Raw genomic sequence first — 16,864 nt, 5'->3', positions numbered from 1 at the left:
GGTTGCTTGGTTTGGTTTTTGGCGATTTGGAATGGGAAGATTTTATTGGTGTTTTTTGTTGGGGTTTGTTCTCGGTATGAAGCTCGAAGCTTGGAATCAAGAAAGCAAATGAACGGCGGCGAGGCTTTGGGCGGATTTTTTATGACGCCGAGACTTGCTGAGTATGTGGCGGGGGAGACAAACAAGAGCAATAATAGAGTTTCAGCGGGATAAGACAGAGTAGCGAAAAAAAAACCCCAAGTGTATGTAAGCAAAGAAGGAATTGTTAGAATAGATAGTATACAGAAAAGGAAAAAAAAAAGAGGGGATTTGATGTGAATGGATGTTTGAATTACGAGTAGTCGGTCATTATGGGCGGCGAGGGTGGTATTTTCGGAACGGATTGAGCGAATGATGGCTGCGAGTTTGGATGTTTGTAAGACAAGCAAAGCCGTGTAAACCCGGCAGAACTTACTAGGTGAGGCTGGGGAAACGGAGAAACAAAACACACACAGGGAGGGAGAGAAGAGGCTGCGCCACACGAGGCTGACAGCAAGCCCATACTGTCTGTCTGTTATCTCCTTTTTTCTTCTCAGCCCTTTTTCTTCGTTGTTTTGAAGAGTTTCCTAAACAAGAAGCTTAGCGTGCTACAAGTGCTACACAAGGTACGAGTACGGAGAACATATCGTACATGCGAGGTAGCTTATCTGTGTCCCTTCTATCGGATAAGCGATAGCCAGGGGCTGGTCTGTTGCTTGCAGAGTTTGTTCTTCTTCTCTCGCACTTGTCCCTTTTCCCAGGCTGTCTTTTCCTTTATCGTGTCCTCGGGCTTTGTGGTTGGGCATCTGTGACGTGCTTTGGGTGTGTGTGTGAGCTGGCAGCTGTGGGTACCTGCTAGTGTTAGTGACCGACATGTTCTTTCGATGTGGTTTGTGGGTTTATCGTGGGTTGCCTGATCCAAGTGTCTCAGCGAGTGCATAGTTTTTTCCCCCAGGTTTTTTTTTTTTTTTTTTTCATGTGCCAGGTTTCGGTTTTTCCATGCCCTTCTTTTCCCGCCTTTTCTCATCTCTTGCTGGGAATCATCAACTATATACTGCTGTAGTCTCTGTAAATCTTCAACTCTGCAATTCTTTTCGAGGTTCCTGGTTCGCGCTGACTAACCCGCGCACAACCGGCAAAAGCCCGTGCGCACTGTCGAGCCGCAAACTGGTGGGATACAGGCGGCTGCTCTAGCGGAGGCTCCAGTGCGAGCAGCCACCCAACACCTGAGCACTAGCGCTCTGTAGCTGCCCGTCCACTGCAAAAGTTGGATAGCAAGGCTCAAGCTGCTCAAGTGAATTGTTTAGTACCCAACTTGGGCCAAGTTTTTTTCTCCCTCTACCAGAGTACTTCCCGTGTTCGGCACACTCCTTAACTCAACAACTCAAGTTTTCTTCTCTCTTCACCTCCATCTCTCCCCATCCTCCTCCTCCTTCTCGTCATCACCCTCCATCATCCTCCCTCGTTGCAGGCATCTTCAACCCCTCTATATCAAGAAAAACAAAAAAACCACAGCAAGGGCCGCTCCACTGCGTCCACATTCGCCCTCACGCGCTGCGCGGAAGCAGCAGTCATCTGCATTGCATCGCATTCGCCGCGTCTCCCAATTCGCAGCTCGTCTCCATCATGGATCTGCCTCCTGCACCGACTCCGCCCGTCTCTGGCGGCATTGGCCCCAACTCGGATCGCACTGCCAATCTGCTCAACTTGCTCAAGTTTAGTGGCCCCGGCTCGTCGAGGGAGCCGCTGCAGCCGTCGACCCAGAGCCATGGCCAGAGCCAGGGTCAAGCCCAAGCCCAAGCTCACCCTCAGGCTCAGGCCCAGCCCCAGGCTCCGCTGCCGTCTTCTTCCTCGTCCCAGCAGGCCGAGTCGTCCTCGCAATCCCAATCTCAATCCCAATCCCACCATCAACCTCAACCGTCGGCCCAGCAACAGCAGAAGCCTGAGCGGCAAACCCTCGAGGTACACGACGACGACGACGACGACGAAGACGACGACGCGGACTACCGTATCCATAAACTTCACCAGATGCAGTCGCCGAACCAGTTCTCGACCCGCATTCACCAGCCTGCCCCCACGGCAGCCGATCCAACTGGCCTGCTCGCCGCCCTTATGAGAGGCGGCCACGACTTTGAAGAGCCCAAGTCAGCTCCCACGCCGCCGCAGACGCAGACGCAGGCCCAGCCCGTCAACCCCTTTGCACGCGAGACGCCGCCTGCAGACAGCACCTCGTATCTGCTCAACCTTCTCAGGCCCAAGCCTTCCCAGACCGACCAGCCGCTTCTGGTTGAGGCTGCACGCTCGGCCGACACTCCGCAGTCGCAGGATCATCTGTCAGAGACCAGCAGCCGTTACTACGGACATCACTCGCAGCAACAGCAGCAGGGCCAGCAGCACCAGCAGCAGCCCTTGAGCTCATATCACACGCAGGGTGGCTTTCAGCACCAGGCTGACGCGTTGGCCGGCCATGGCCATGGTGGCATCAATCCCATCTTCTCGCCCATCCAGAAGGAACCCGCGGATGTGTCGGTGATTTACCAGGCGCTGGCTGGCACCCTCAACCAGATGTCGCCTCACAGCGCCAGCAGTGCCCACGGCTCTGGCCCGCCTCCTTTCCACATCTTGAAAAAGGACCAGAGCTCACCGGCGGGCTCGAATCCTTTTGGTGGCAGCGAGCGGAGCCCTCTCCAGAGCCCTCCCCAGCAGTTCAGACACGGCCTTGACCGTGCTTCGTCGCTCCATTCTCATCATTCGCACCACTCGCACCACTCTCAGCATTCGCATCACTCCACCCAGCAGTCTCTGAAGCAGACGCCTCCGACTTCAGACTTTGGTAGCTTTGTCAACATTGACAAGAATAGAGAGACTGTCTCCGAGGCTGTTCATGACCTCGCCGGTCGGGCCGACCGCGATGCCCAGGATGCTCTGGATAGAGCTGAGCGCGAGACCGTGTCCAATTATGCCGAGAGCGCTACCATCAAGCCTCACGACGAGAGTGATTGGGTGCAGCCGTCCAACTACTCTGACGCCACTCGCTCCATTGAGAAGCACACCATCGAGGACATCAAGTCTGGCTACGAGCATCGTGGTTATGGCTCCTCCGAAGAGCGTCTTTCAAAGGATGCTCCGGAGTCCAGAGACATTGACAATCACGTCATTGCCGACAGCTGGGAGAGCGCCGACCAGGACGAGATTGTGGTCATTGAGGAGAAGGAAGCGCCCTCTGTCAAGGTCTACAACTTCCCGATGAAGCCGTGGATCTCCATCACGCTCCAGGAAGATACGACTGAGCCTCGGCCACAGTTTCGAGAGGAGTCGATCATGGATGTTGCTCACCTCAAGAAGGACTTTGACCAGATCGACCGTAACCTGTACACCGCTTCCCAGACGTACATGACGCACGGCATGTCCAAGCAGGGTGGCCTGCGTGTCATTCGCCAGGACGATGGAAAGGACGCAAAGGTGTTTAGAGACACCAAGGACCGCATCTTCAACGTCGCAATGTCCGTCACCCCGCACGACTACGACGGTGTTTCCCGGGAAGCTATCATTGGTACCGGCATCAGCGGCACCGTCTACTGGGTCCAGATCAAGGACGGCGAGAAGGATCACCTCGAGGATCCCCATCTGGAGCAGTACGGCTTCGCCCTGCCCCCGATCAACTCCCAGGAGGGCGACGCCCCCGGAGGTGCCCTCAAGACTCGCGCCCGTGCTTCCACCAACCACCCCGAGTTCTTCGCCGTCGGCCGTGGCAAGTCCATCCACTTCGTCTGGCCGTCCTTTATCCTGCAAAACAACCTGTTCAAGCCTGGACACGATCGCGTTGCCGACACCGAGGCGCTGCTGAGCCAATGCTCCCTCAAGATCAACACTGGCAAGGCTGGTAAGGACTTTACCTTTAGCCAGGACGACAGTGTCATTGTCTCTCTGGACAAATCCGGCCGCGTCAAGTTCTGGGATGTTCGCGACCTGACCGCCGTCAAGGAGGGCTCGGATCCTCGCAACCCCGCGCCCGCCCACTCGCACCTCGAGGTCAACGAGCCTCTCATGACCCTGGCCAGCACCCCCGAAGGCGAAAAGGCCTGGCCGACCTCCGTCCTGCTTCTCGACAAGCAGCGCCCTTACCAGAAACGGTGTGCGCTGCGCTACATGATTGTCGGCATGAAGCAGAACCACACCCTGCAGCTCTGGGATCTCGCCCTGGGCAAGCCCGTCCAGGAGTTCAACCTCCCCCACAGCAAGGAGTCCGACGCCGTCTGCAGCGTCATGTATCACCCGTCCAGTGGCATGATCATCATCGGCCACCCCACCCGGAACTCGGTCTACTTCGCCCACCTCTCGGCCCCCAAGTACAACCTTAAGAGCGTTACCCAAGCCGAGTATATCCAGAAGCTCGTTTCCCAGGACCCTTCGATCCCTCAGCCCGATAGTACCGCTGTCATCAGCGGTGTCCGCGAGTACTCTTTCGACAACCGCGGTATCCTCCGCAGCTTGGACATACTTGCCAACCCCGCCATGGTCCAGGACACTGATGAGCCCACGCTGTTTGAGCTGTATGCCATGCACTCCAAGGGCGTTGCTTGCCTTATGGTGAAGCAGGCTGAGCTCGGATGGTCCAAGGACAACAAGGTGCTCGACCCCGTCGATGCTGTTGATGTCGGCGTCGTCTCGGTGTCCAAGCTGAAGACGCCCGTGCAGGCGGACGTCACCAATGGCGCCTCGGAGCATGCTGCCGTCCCTACTCCTGTTCGCATCGCTACCCGCACTGTCGCTAGAGATCTTGCTCCACCACAGTCGTCTCAGGTCGCCGCTGCTTCCTCCTCGGAAGCCGCTACTCCTCGGGGCATCATTGAGCAACCGGCTGCTGTTACCCCGGCCAAGTCCAAGGGCGACGCCAAAGAGGTTGAAACGCCCGGACAGTCATCGAAAGAAAACCACCCCGAGAAGCCCGAACGCAAGCAACGTAAGAAGAAGGGCAAGGATGCCGAAGTCAACGCCAACGGATCGGCGCCATCGCATAAGAGCGAGGCCGTCGCCAACAAGGGCGTCGTCGGTAGCTTTGCTGGCGCTGGTGGCCTCTCGTCTGAAGTGTTTGATTCTACGATTAGCAGTCTGGAGACCAGGCTTGGGGCTGCCATATCTGACACCTTCAAGTCCTCGATGAACAATCTGCACAGCAAGATCAACGACAGCGCTCGCGCCAGGGACGACCACTTCAACCAGCACCAGCGGAAACTCCTCGACATGGTTTCGGATATATTGAACGAGAACACCCAGAAGGTGCTCGAGACTTTGATCCACCAGCAGTTTACCGACGTGGTCATTCCCACCATTAGCGACAAGACCAGCCAGGCCGTCTCCGACATGGTCCAGAACAAGCTGCAGGCCAACATGGCGTCGTCCGTCCAGAAGGAGATCCAGTCCGCCCTTCCCCACGCCGTTAGCCGCTCTCTCCGATCCAACGACTTTATCAACGCCATTTCTGATAGAGTCAGCAATGTGGTTTCCACGAATGTTCAGCAAGAGGTTCTCTCCACTTTGACTCAGCGTCTGGCGCCGACCTTCAGCAACATTGCGACCCAGGCGGCTCAACGCGTGGCCACTGATATCCACAAGCAGTACCACGACCAGTTTGAGCAGTTGAAGGCGCAGCACGCTGCAGACAACAACAAGATCGACCAGCTCCTGTCCTACGTTACCCGACTGACGGACATGGTATCCACAATGGCAGCCTCGCAGTCGTCGCTCCAGGCCGAGTTCATCAAGTTCAAGCAGCAACCCGTTGAGCTTCCCGTCGGTGTTGCTGGTGGCGTCAACATCCCGCACCCCGCCAGCGTCGCACACAGCGTCGGATCTCATGGTTACGCTAACACTGTGGCCAGCCACCGCCCGAGCTTCCCGCCCAGCCAGCCGCCCAGCCAGGGCCCGAGCCACGGCCAACAGCAATACGGCAGCCCTCAGTATATGCGCGGATCCCAGCACGTGGCAAGCCCGCACGGGTCTGCTCCCCCTTCGGAGCACGTTGGGCCTGTCAACAACGTGTCTGCGCTTGCCGGCGCCTATGCCAGCCAGATGAGCAAGACCGAGGCCGAGGCCGACAATGACCTCTTGCAACGCATCCGGGTGATTGAACAGGCCATCTCCGAGAACCGCTTGCAGGACGCCATGATCCAATGGATCCAGAGCGGTCGCGAGACTGAAATCTTCCGCCGCTGCCTGAGCCGATACCCTCCCGGCAAGTTTGACGGCCTCCAGCCCTTGATGCTGCTCGTCGTGATTGCCACCATCTCCAAGGACCTGAAGCCGAACCCGCGATTGAAGGAAGAGGTTGAGTGGATTGAGATGGCTGTGAGGGCGTTTAGCGCCAGCTTGCCCAACTACGTGAGTGTTTCCCCCTCTCCCCTATTTGCCAAGAACGCAATGTCGGATATGCTAACATCTGTTCCTCACAGAACTGGGACGACGACACTTCTCGTGAAGTCATGAAGAGCACGTCGCAGACGATGCAGTTGCTCATTAACCGCGTGCAGCCCTTGATTGCTGGTATTCAGGATGGTTTCCCCACCGATCCCTTCCTGGCCAACCTTGAGAGAGGCAAGCTGGACTGGATTGTGCGAGCATCCGAACACATCCTGTCTACCTTTTACTAGACGACATCAATGATGGGCCCTTTCTTATCACGTCAATGCTTTTATCCGTCTTTTTTTCGAGCATGATTCCCAAGCTATTGCTTTTCGGAGGCACGGTTGATTTTTTTTCCCATTTCAAGGCTCATGGTTTTTGAGATTAACAGAGGCAATGCTGCGGCTCATGAAGCAATGTTTTCATAGCCTGCTATGGTCTTTGATCCTTTTAGACATGACTGCAAAGACAAAATTCTTGCGCACTTGACGATTCGGTGTACATTGGGAGGGATGAGAGAGCATATGCGTTTTCTTTTGTGCGCTGCACAACTTGCACATCTGCACACTATCAAGTCTAGGCGTGGTGGACATATTCGGTTTTGTTTTGTTTTGTTTTTCCCCCCTCAGCTATCAACGGTTCATCTATTCTCTATTTTTGCTACCTTTTGTCCTGGCTGCTGGATACACGCTCCCCCAAGTCTCTTTTGCGAGGAGAGAGGCGGGCATGCCAATGTCAAGCAGTCTTAGGAAAGCTTTTTCGCACTGACGAAATTTGTTCAAGGGAGGAGGACGGGGGCAATGATACCAAAAAGTTAGTTTGCAAATCTGCACGCGCGCCGACATGTTTGGATGCGATGGGAGGAGGGCAGAGTTGAACGGGAGTGGAGGTTTTCTTTTTTCCCCCGGGGTTTACGGGTTTTCGTTTGCCCTCTTTTTTTACTTGTTTCATGTGTTTTTCATGTAGAGAAATTAGTTACGATGTAATACTTTTATTTTCTCATCTGATTGAGTTCCTCGTGTTTAAAGTCTGTTTGCGTGCCTGATGTCTTACTTATATATATATCATGTAATCATTTATAGTTTCGTAAATGGCTGCACACCGTTGTCTTGTCTATCCGCACCTACAAAAGTCAAAAGTGTTGTGCCGCATACGTAATTCCTCACGTCACGCACATTCTGTTGCCTCTTGCCAGGGCGTTGTCATGTGGAAGCCACAGTTTTGCATTTTGTTTCTGGGCTATTTCGGACTGCCGGAAGGGACTTTCGGACTCTTTTTCTGGACGCGAGTCTTTGTGTGGCGAAGGTGTCGTACGTCACTGGGGATTTTGTGATGCTGACTAGATGAGCTTCGTTTGTCGTTATGGAGTAGATTAACTACTTTCTTGTTGGATCGTTTTTTCTTATGAGGTAGATTAACTACTTTTTGTTGGAGGTAATCTTGCTGAGATGTTGTTGAGGATGTGTGATCTGGAGCTTATTTCGCCGGTTCGGTTAGAGATTGAAGCTTCCGTGGGTGCCGAGCGATTACCTATGGCAAGGGGTAAAAGGCAAACAAGGGCTGATGATGGTTTAGAGTTGGGGGAGGTGGTGAGGTGTGGTGTCGTCATATATCTTACTTTTTTTTCGTATATATAGTTGATGGGTTTTCGAGATTCGCGGGATGACGTTTTCCTTCTCTCTCTTTCTCCTTTCTCTCGAACTTTTGAATTGGGTTTTATGGTGGGTAAAGGGAAAGGAATACTTTGATACTGCTTTACTATGACAATATGGGGCTATTCAAGAATGTCATTGAACCAGCGTGTAAATACTCCCCTTTTGACTGAACAAACAAAGAGTTTACTTTCTGACGAGCAAATAATAGCAATCGCACTCGCTTTTACGGCCGGAACGCTTATAAATCGCCGTCGATTGAAGCATCAACGATATCAACGTGACATTGAATCCATGCCTGACTACATTTCCGCCGAGAAGAAGACTGACGATGCGTCAGCTTCACATCGAAAGGGAGGCACCAGTAAGGGCTCGAATTCACTCGTGTTTAGGGTGTTGTCGTGGATTTATGGGACGTTTCCGTTTTTGAGCGAGATATGGTACTGGTTACTTACATATTGGTTCGTTTCTTCGTCCTCTCCGCGTCTAGATGGGTGATTCTGACTGACTTGATGTGTTCAGGGTGTATCAGCTTAGTCGTGCTTTCACGGCGCGAGCTATTGCGCCGTATCCGCATGTTTATCTCGTTGCGAAACAGCATGCTTTGCAGTTGCTTGCGATTGAGCGGTTTCTTCATATCGACTTTGAGCAGGCCTTTCAAGAGTATATCCTTACGAAGCATGCTTATATCATGCCACTTTTGAGACACATTTATCACTCGCATATTATTATTGGCGTCGTCTTTATTGTGTATATTTATACTTTCCTGCCGCCTCCGCTATTCAGACGTATACGCCGCACAATCGCGATGGATAACTTCATCGCTTTTATTGTTATTTCTCTCTGGAGGTGCTATCCTCCGCGGATGCTTCCCCCGGAATACGGCTTCATAGACATCCTCCACGAAGGAAAGACGGGCTCCGTATGGACGCACAACCGGTTTCGACTAACGATTGCCGCGATGCCAAGTCTTCACTTTGGAACGTCGGTCTTGTTTGCGGTGTGTTTGGCGAGGTTTAGTCCGCATATGGTGATGCGGGTTTTGGCGCCGCTGTGGCCGCTGGCGATGTTTGTGACGGTTGTTGCGACGGCGAATCATTTCGTGCTGGATGTTGTTGCTGGTGCGATGATACCGCTGTTGGGGTGGCGGTGGAACAGGGCGGTTTTGGTGTTGGAGGGGGTGCAGGACTGGGTGTTTTCGCCGGTGGTTGAGAGGATGGATTGGAGTTTTGGGGGGGAGGCTCGTAGAGAGGTCGAGAGGTGATGTTTGTATATGTGTAGTGAAGAATTACATTGGGATCACTACGAACAGGGGTTTTCTATTGAAGAGCTAGGAACAACTACCTATCGAGCATGTTACAACAAAGTCCAACTTATCATATTTACACGTAGATTCCCCGAGATGAGATACGGTCGTATTTCGCGTCAGATCTTTATAATTCTTGTCAAACTATTAGAAAAAGGAACTGTGTACCGTTCTATTCTTATCATTGCTAACCATACGCACGTCTAAATCACAAATCATGTAGCCTTGAAACACCAAACAACGACTTGTCTCATCAACTACGGTTAAAGAAATCGTCGCCGCCATATTGGTTACCATTGTGAACCCTCAATCTCTTCGTGCCCTTGACGGTAATGCCATCGTACATATGGGCTGGGCCAGCATGTGTAGCTCCACCATAGTCACGACTGAATGCGTTTCCATTAAAGATGGATCCGTCTTCACCTGCCTCGATTTGGACATTCCTGTATTGATGCACAGCTTTTTGTCCCGCAGCAGCAAAGAGTACTTGATCTATACCTTGGGCTGAGGTCGCCAAAGCTGCCATTTCTCGTTCATCTTGTGCCTCCGAGACTTCGCGTGCCACAAGACGAGACTGAATGGTAGGCTGAGGTGGGAAGAGCTGTTCAAGCGATTCAATGAGCCCAGATATGTCCTCCACAAGCCGCGAGACTGCCTTGTTGTGATGCATCGACCAAGCAGCCAGTTTCAGGACGTTTGTGCCTTTCCTACGCTTCATTGCCAGAGCGTTCATCTTGTTATTCACCGAAGTAATTGCCATATCTTCCGTTAAGTCTGCGTTCGGATGTTGGCCCTCGACTGCTTCGTTTTCCCCCGCCTTCAACTTGTATTTGTCTGAGATCGTCTTACTGTCCTCGAAGAGCAAGAGGATCTGGAGCAAGGTGTCCTTGGCGGTCTCAACGTCGTCTTTCGTTGCCAAAGAATTCCCAAGCTGAGGGTCATTGTAAACATCGACAGCAGCACCCCAGCGCGAGAGTCTGAGCTTCAGCAGCGTCAGTTTGAGTTGATTCGTCTGAAAATCCTTGCCAAAACGACGGCTCAGCTGGACGTAGTCAAAGACTTCAACACATGCCGAGAAGGCAGTTGCCATCTGAATGGCTTCAGAAACTATTCCAAAAGGTTGCGACATTGCTCGTGTTGATGGCTGCTTGTGCTTTGGAAGCGGTAACGGTGGCGGTCAGAAGTTGGCCGTACATTGCAGATTGCGGCTGAAGCCTTCATCTCTGAAAGTTGGCATGTTGCCTACAGTCACCTGACTATGTAGCTGCAGCTGAGAAAGAAACAATCCTGATTGGCAAGCCCCTTGTCTCCCTGAATCTTGCGTCTCAGAGCCTTTCGTTTCTTTTGCCTTCTGATCCTCTCTTGGTGCACTGCCCACCGCGTTATAGTGTTCAACGCTATCCTCCTAGACTTATTATACCTATAACACTCACTATGACGGCAAATATATATAAAGGCATAGGCATTCATGCAAACAATGTACAGCTAGGCGATACCTACGTTACTAAGACTGAAGGTATGCTTTATGTCTGTATTACCGCGCTCGTGGCTGATCTGACGCGCCAATGAAGCAAACGATCTCGAGGAATTCCTTGCCTTGTTGTTTTTAATCGACGCCTCCGCCGATCTAGCAAAGACCATCAGACTCAACGGGAAAAGAGTTGCTGGGACGTGTGAATGGATACTGTCTAGAAGCGAGTATGAGCAATGGCGCGGCGAAAACGCGCTTCAGATTCTCTGGCTCTTTGGTGCTCCCGGCATAGGGAAGACAGCCATCGCATGCTTTTTGATTGAGAATTTGGAGGAACAAGCAGCCTCGCAGCCATCGATTATATTGATCCACCACTTTTGCGATTATAAAGACGATGGGCCGAGGAATAGTGCTCTGGGTATCATTCGATGCATCCTATATCAGTTGTTGAAGAAACAACCGCACCTTTTTCAATGGATTAAAACAAAGTATCAGCATCGTCACGAAAGATTACCACTTGTAAGCAACTTGGATGGGCTGTGGGCCGTCTTTCTTCAGCTCCTACAGAATTGTGATGGCAAGGATGTTTATATCCTCATCGACGCCCTAGACGAGTGCGATGAAGCTTCTCGCATAGCTTTGTCCGGCTTAATCGCCGAAATCCCGGTATCAGTCAGCGTCAAAGTTTTGATCACGGCACGATCCGAAGTTGACATTGAGGGGACAGCCGAGATAGTAGGTCGACATCTTCGTGTCGATTCTGGGCAAATCAACACCGACCTAGCAGCTTTTATAGACAGCAGACTCGTTGAATTAAAGGAAAGGAGAAAGACGTTTCCAGAAAGCTTGATTCATGAGATAGGAAACAAGGTAAAGAATCACGCGGGGGGAACATTCCTCTGGGCCAGCCTTGTCTTCAAAGACATGTTTGCGACCAGAACGTCAAAAGCCGCTGCGAGAAAATTGAAGCATCTTCCTTCCGACCTGCCCGGCATATATAAAAGGAATCTCGACGCCATCGATGAAGACGATATAGAAGACGCGGCCTTCATTCTCCGGTGGACAGTCGTGTCGAAACGGCCGATGAACGTCACCGAGATGGCTACAGCACAGGTTCTCGCTCATGAAGGCTGGTCGATGGACACAGTTCCTCCGGCTGAATATCTCGAGCAATACAAAGATGGCTTCAAGGCATGCGGTCACTTAATTTATTACGATCCGGTCAACGATACGCTTAATCTTATACATCGCACCGCAAAAGACTTTCTTGTTGAAGCAGACTGCCCTCCCCAGTATAGGGTTAACGCTGAGGCAGCCGGCATAGACTTGATAGGTACTTGTTGGCAATACCTAACCATGTGGGATGTTGACCAAGGCACATCATTCTTATTGAGGAATCCTCAGAATACGCTCATTCCCCGAAGGCTCCGCTGCATTGACCAAAGGCGGTATGGGTTTTTCAACTTCGCTTTTGATGAGGTGCAGGACCTAGAGGGTGAGCACAGACTTTCATTATGCGCAGCTTTTGTCCAGTCTTATCGCACTATAAACAGTTTGCCCCTGTTACGAGACTTCTGGCTCTTTCATTTTGCAAGAGCTGGCCATGTTGAAGGCGTGCTGGCCCTTATAAGCAAGCATGCGGATGTCAACGTCAGATGCAGAGCACTAGACGACGGCTTAGATGCCACGCGGCTGTTGCTACCTCAAAATCTAAAGGCCCGGTACCATTATTTCCATGCCTTTGGACGTCTTCCTCCAACCTTAACAGTTCTTCAGGGAGCCGCGGAGAGGGGGTATGTTGAAGTATGTCGAGCTTTGATCGAAAGAGGAGCCGAGGTAGATGCCGTAGGCGAGGCTGATGGAGAGTCAGCCTTGCATCTAGCGGCCGAATCTGGGCACCAGAGTGTGGTTTGCTTATTACTAGATAAGGGCGCTCTCGTTGACAAGTTAGACATTCGGGGGAGAAATCCGCTTTCCAAAGCGCTATATGCCGGATGGGATCAGATTGGCGTTCTTTTGTTAGCCAGAGGAGCTAATGGTTTCTTGGAGATACCTTCTCGGAGAAACGCCAAGATTTCAATTATGAAAGCCAGCCATAGCTACTTTTCTAGTGATTTCTGGCCAAGATGCACCAGGCAACTAGAAACTATGCTCTTTGGTGCAGCAGCGGGGGGGTGCATTGAGTCTGCAAATCATTTGCTTGAAACAGGAGTGACTGTCAAGTTACGACGCTATGACAGTGAAACAGCGCTCTCTGTTGCAGTTGGTTCTGGTCACACCGCAGTGGCAAAGCTATTAGCTGCAAACGGCGGTAATATGAGATGGAGAAGAAAAAACACAGGAGAGACACTGTTACATCTTGCTACCGCTAGAGGGCACCTGGATACGGTGGCATGGCTTGCCCAGGTGGTTCCCGACTTGAATGCGAGAGCGAACTGCTTGAGACATCGAAGGATTCCAGGAGACCCCGATCTTGAAGTACCAACCAAAATATTGAGGGACTTCTACAGCATCCAGAACAGAGTCTTGTCAGAGATGATCACCCCCCTCCAGCTCGCGGCCATATTAGGCCATACTGAAATCTACAGAGTGCTGATTCAAGCAGGGGCGGATCAAAGTACAAGTGGCTATAATGGCCGGAACGCTCTGGATTTTGCGGCTCGTTATGGACGTCACGAGAACTTTGTGTCAATCAATCGCTTGAGAGGGGGCAACATCAATGACAGGGATGAGGGAGGATGGACAGCCTTACATTACGCTGCTACTCAGGGGCACTCTGAGATGGTGCTACAGCTGGTCAGAGGTGGTAGAGCCGACATCAACGCTCTAACACACCGTGGAGAGACAGCTCTCCATCTTGTAGCTCAACTATTGCCCCCCGATGATGGAAGCGAACGCGATTCACGGCTCAATCTATGGCTTCTTTCACGCAATATCTCAAGCGCCGGTGCCATGCTGGTTCTTCTGCTTGAAGAAGGCGCAGATGTCAGGGCAATCTCTAGCGTTGATGGAAACACAGCTTTGCATTTTGCCGCGATGCAGGGAAACTGGCCAGCGACGGAGATTCTTCTCGCGTATGGTGCCAACGTTCACTCTATTAACCAACATGGGGAGAAACCAGAGGATTTGACCACCGCAGACTGGGTAGAGGCGCACCGATTAGGACAATGGAACAGGAAAGCTTATAAGATGACTGCTCAATTGCTCTCCGGAGATCCGAGAGAGAAGAGCAGTGAATCGACCGCCTCCTCATCAACCCCGACAGAGGCGGGGGTAAAATGTGACTCTTCAGTAAGTTGTGGATTTTACGATGCGGTGTGTCTTGAAGATTGTCATGATATGTCGCTGGGCTAGAGTTTTTAGAGATCATTTGCGCCCCAGTAGGGGGATATTGATGGCGACCGTAATTATGATTATGTCTAATGTCGTGTTTCAACCCATTGACCATTGGAATGCCAGTCATGCCCCCCTCTATCACGGTATCAAGGTCTTTACCGAATCGGAGCCCTAGTTGTTAAGCGGGACAAATTGTATTCGTCTTTTTTACGGCCTGGTTACAAGTGAGTTCAAGTGGGCGCTATGTACACGTATATATACGTAGGACTTTTTTTATTGTCGAGCCAAAGATGAATATCAAATCTGCAGTAAACGTTAGGCGTAATACATGTACTTGAGGTTATTTTGAACACCAGGTCTATTGCATTGAGGGGCGGTAGAAACAACGGGAGGTTTATGTCCCTGTGGTATCGTTTCTCGTCTTTGTTATCGCTACACTACAGGCTTCGCATATAAGGACTCGGAAATCCATACTATTGTCCCAAATCATGCAGTCCCTTGAAGAGTTTCACATACCTCCGAGAGGATTACAGTAAAAGGCAGAATGAATACCGCTAAATTGTTCGGTTTGATGGTGGAGGGTTTGAAAAATTGAGTGCTTACGTTGGTGATCAATGTGAGTGGATGAAATGGATGAAGGTGTGTATAGAGAGGTTCGTACTGGGCAGGGGGACGTTAAGAGAATCATGGTTCATACTGGCTATGTAGAAAAGCATAGTATAGTGCGTTTCTATTCACTTCAATCCAACACGGCCTTTAAAGGTGACCGAACGGTAAAACATTAGCCTAACGCTCACCATTTAGATTTAAGTCATTTGCATCAAAGTTACTTGACTTGTTTACTGAAGGAATGATATCCGGTGTCACACAGTGATGCATCACTAAGCTTCCAGAAAGTATCCTGACGTTTGTCATCCGATTCAGCTTTTCAGTTCTTCAAAGTAAGCAATACTTCATAGTAATAAGAGCCAGAAAGACTTGGCAATAGACTGGCTGTGGTTATATGTCCTCCACCACCCCCAGGCTATGCCACTCAATAGGCAATCCAATATACATGCATCGTTGTTACCCCGCCCGTTGTACGACGCAGCGAACAATATGTTTCGAATTGCTGCCTAATGCGGCTGAGTTACGGTTGGGTTGCATTTTCTCCTGACTCAAGGCTTCAAGGCAATCTTATCTTCATATTTCTACATAATTCTGATCCAAAAAGGCGACAGAAGAGCTCAATTTCCCTCTAACACATGTACCGCCCTTTGTCTTTTATATCTCATACTCAATAAGACTTGGTGAGTAACTGCGCATTATCACTTGAAGAAAAAGCATGAGCTCCGATTGACAAGATAACATGTAGTACTTGGTATCGATGGCCGTATTTACGGGCATTTAAATCCTCGGAAACATAGCGTGCTTCACATCTTTATCGATCTGATACTCGATATATTTTCAACATGTCGGTGTCTCAAGTTTATTCACATCGCGATTACACCATCGGATGGGTTTGCGCTTTGAGAAAGGAACAGACTGCTGCAACCGCCATGTTGGATGTCATACATGATGACCTGCCAAATCATCCCAATGATCCTAATGCATATACTCTTGGGTCTATTGGGAAGCACAACATTGCAATTGCATGTCTGCCAGAGGGTAGATATGGTAATAACGCCGCCGCAACCGCCGCAGCTCACATGGTATCTGCCTTTCCATCTCTCAGATTCGGCCTGATGGTTGGAATTGGTGGCGGCATTCCAAGCAATAAAATTCGGCTGGGAGACGTCGTCGTCAGTAAACCCGATAGTTGCTTTCCCGGAGTAATTCAATGGGATCTCGGCAAGGTTGAGCAAGGCAAAATCATCCAGCATACTGGTTCGCTTAACAATCCCCCAACCGCGCTGCTGACATCCCTAGCAAAATTGGGAACTAAGAGGGAAATGGAAGGATCCCAGATACCGAATCATCTTGCCGTCATGGGGGAGAAGTGGCCAAATCTTGTCGCAAAATATACTCAGTCGGCATCACTGCGCGATAACTTATTTCCAGACGATTGTCCACACATTCAAGGTTCATCTACAAACGAATCTTCACAGGAGACTCAGCCACATGATACCGAAACAGAAGAAGATGAGGATGAAGAGGAGTCCGTTGACTGTAGATTCTGCGACATGGCTAAAGCACGGAAAAGAAAACCAGGGGCTACACGTATTCATTACGGGCTCATCGCATCTGGCAACATGGTCATCAAGGATGCCCAGTTCCGAAATCAGCTCAATGAGAGATTCAGCAATAAGATTCTCTGCGTCGAAATGGAGGCCGCGGGATTAATGAACGATTTCCCTTGCCTTGTGATGAGAGGCATATGCGATTATGCGGATTCACACAAGAACAAGGCTTGGCAAGAGTATGCTGCTGCCGTTGCCGCAGCTTTTGCAAAAGAGCTATTACTAGTGATTCCAGCCCAGGCGGTGGATCAAATGGATACTATTACATCTAGTAAGCCGTGATTTTACTTACTATTCTTTTTCTTGTTGCCTTATCAATCGAGAAATATACCACTGGCACTTCGATATTTCATAGAGGCGGAAATACCAAACACCGGCTGTTTCCTTTCCTTATGAATATATTGATGTTAGAGCTCTAACTAACAAAAATCAGTTTTATCTAATATTCGATGTGATGCGG

General features: G+C 50.8%; 4 protein-coding genes across 4 annotated transcripts; 3 read left to right on the top strand and 1 right to left on the bottom strand.

Moving 5' to 3' along the window:
- Nucleotides 1-1,644: 1,644 nt before the first annotated feature.
- Nucleotides 1,645-6,668, top strand: Triagg1_3953 (uncharacterized protein; the record flags this gene model as incomplete). The annotated part of the gene is made up of 2 exons (XM_062898302.1): nt 1,645-6,399; nt 6,471-6,668. 2 exons carry the CDS (start codon nt 1,645-1,647, stop codon nt 6,666-6,668), a joined length of 4,953 nt encoding a protein of 1,650 aa, XP_062756973.1.
- Nucleotides 6,669-8,366: 1,698 nt separating this feature from the next.
- Triagg1_3952 (uncharacterized protein) lies at nt 8,367-9,336 on the top strand (the record flags this gene model as incomplete). The annotated part of the gene is made up of 2 exons (XM_062898301.1): nt 8,367-8,533; nt 8,595-9,336. The coding sequence occupies 2 exons, from the start codon at nt 8,367-8,369 to the stop codon at nt 9,334-9,336; spliced, it is 909 nt and encodes a 302-aa protein (XP_062756972.1).
- A 295-nt stretch (nt 9,337-9,631) lies between these two features.
- On the bottom strand, nt 9,632-10,507 carry Triagg1_3951 (uncharacterized protein; the record flags this gene model as incomplete). The annotated part of the gene is made up of 1 exon (XM_062898300.1): nt 9,632-10,507. The coding sequence occupies one exon, from the start codon at nt 10,505-10,507 to the stop codon at nt 9,632-9,634; it is 876 nt and encodes a 291-aa protein (XP_062756971.1).
- A 305-nt stretch (nt 10,508-10,812) lies between these two features.
- On the top strand, nt 10,813-14,233 carry Triagg1_3950 (uncharacterized protein; the record flags this gene model as incomplete). The annotated part of the gene is made up of 3 exons (XM_062898299.1): nt 10,813-10,894; nt 10,950-14,140; nt 14,213-14,233. The coding sequence occupies 3 exons, from the start codon at nt 10,813-10,815 to the stop codon at nt 14,231-14,233; spliced, it is 3,294 nt and encodes a 1,097-aa protein (XP_062756970.1).
- Between the last annotated feature and the right edge of the window lie 2,631 nt (nt 14,234-16,864).

This window comes from Trichoderma aggressivum (assembly GCF_033847375.1).
Source record: "Trichoderma aggressivum f. europaeum strain CBS 100526 chromosome Unknown scaffold_012, whole genome shotgun sequence".
NCBI classification, from domain to species: Eukaryota; Fungi; Ascomycota; class Sordariomycetes; order Hypocreales; family Hypocreaceae; genus Trichoderma; species Trichoderma aggressivum.
Note: the sequence above shows the minus strand (reverse complement) of the source record. Positions and strands in the feature narration are given on the sequence as shown.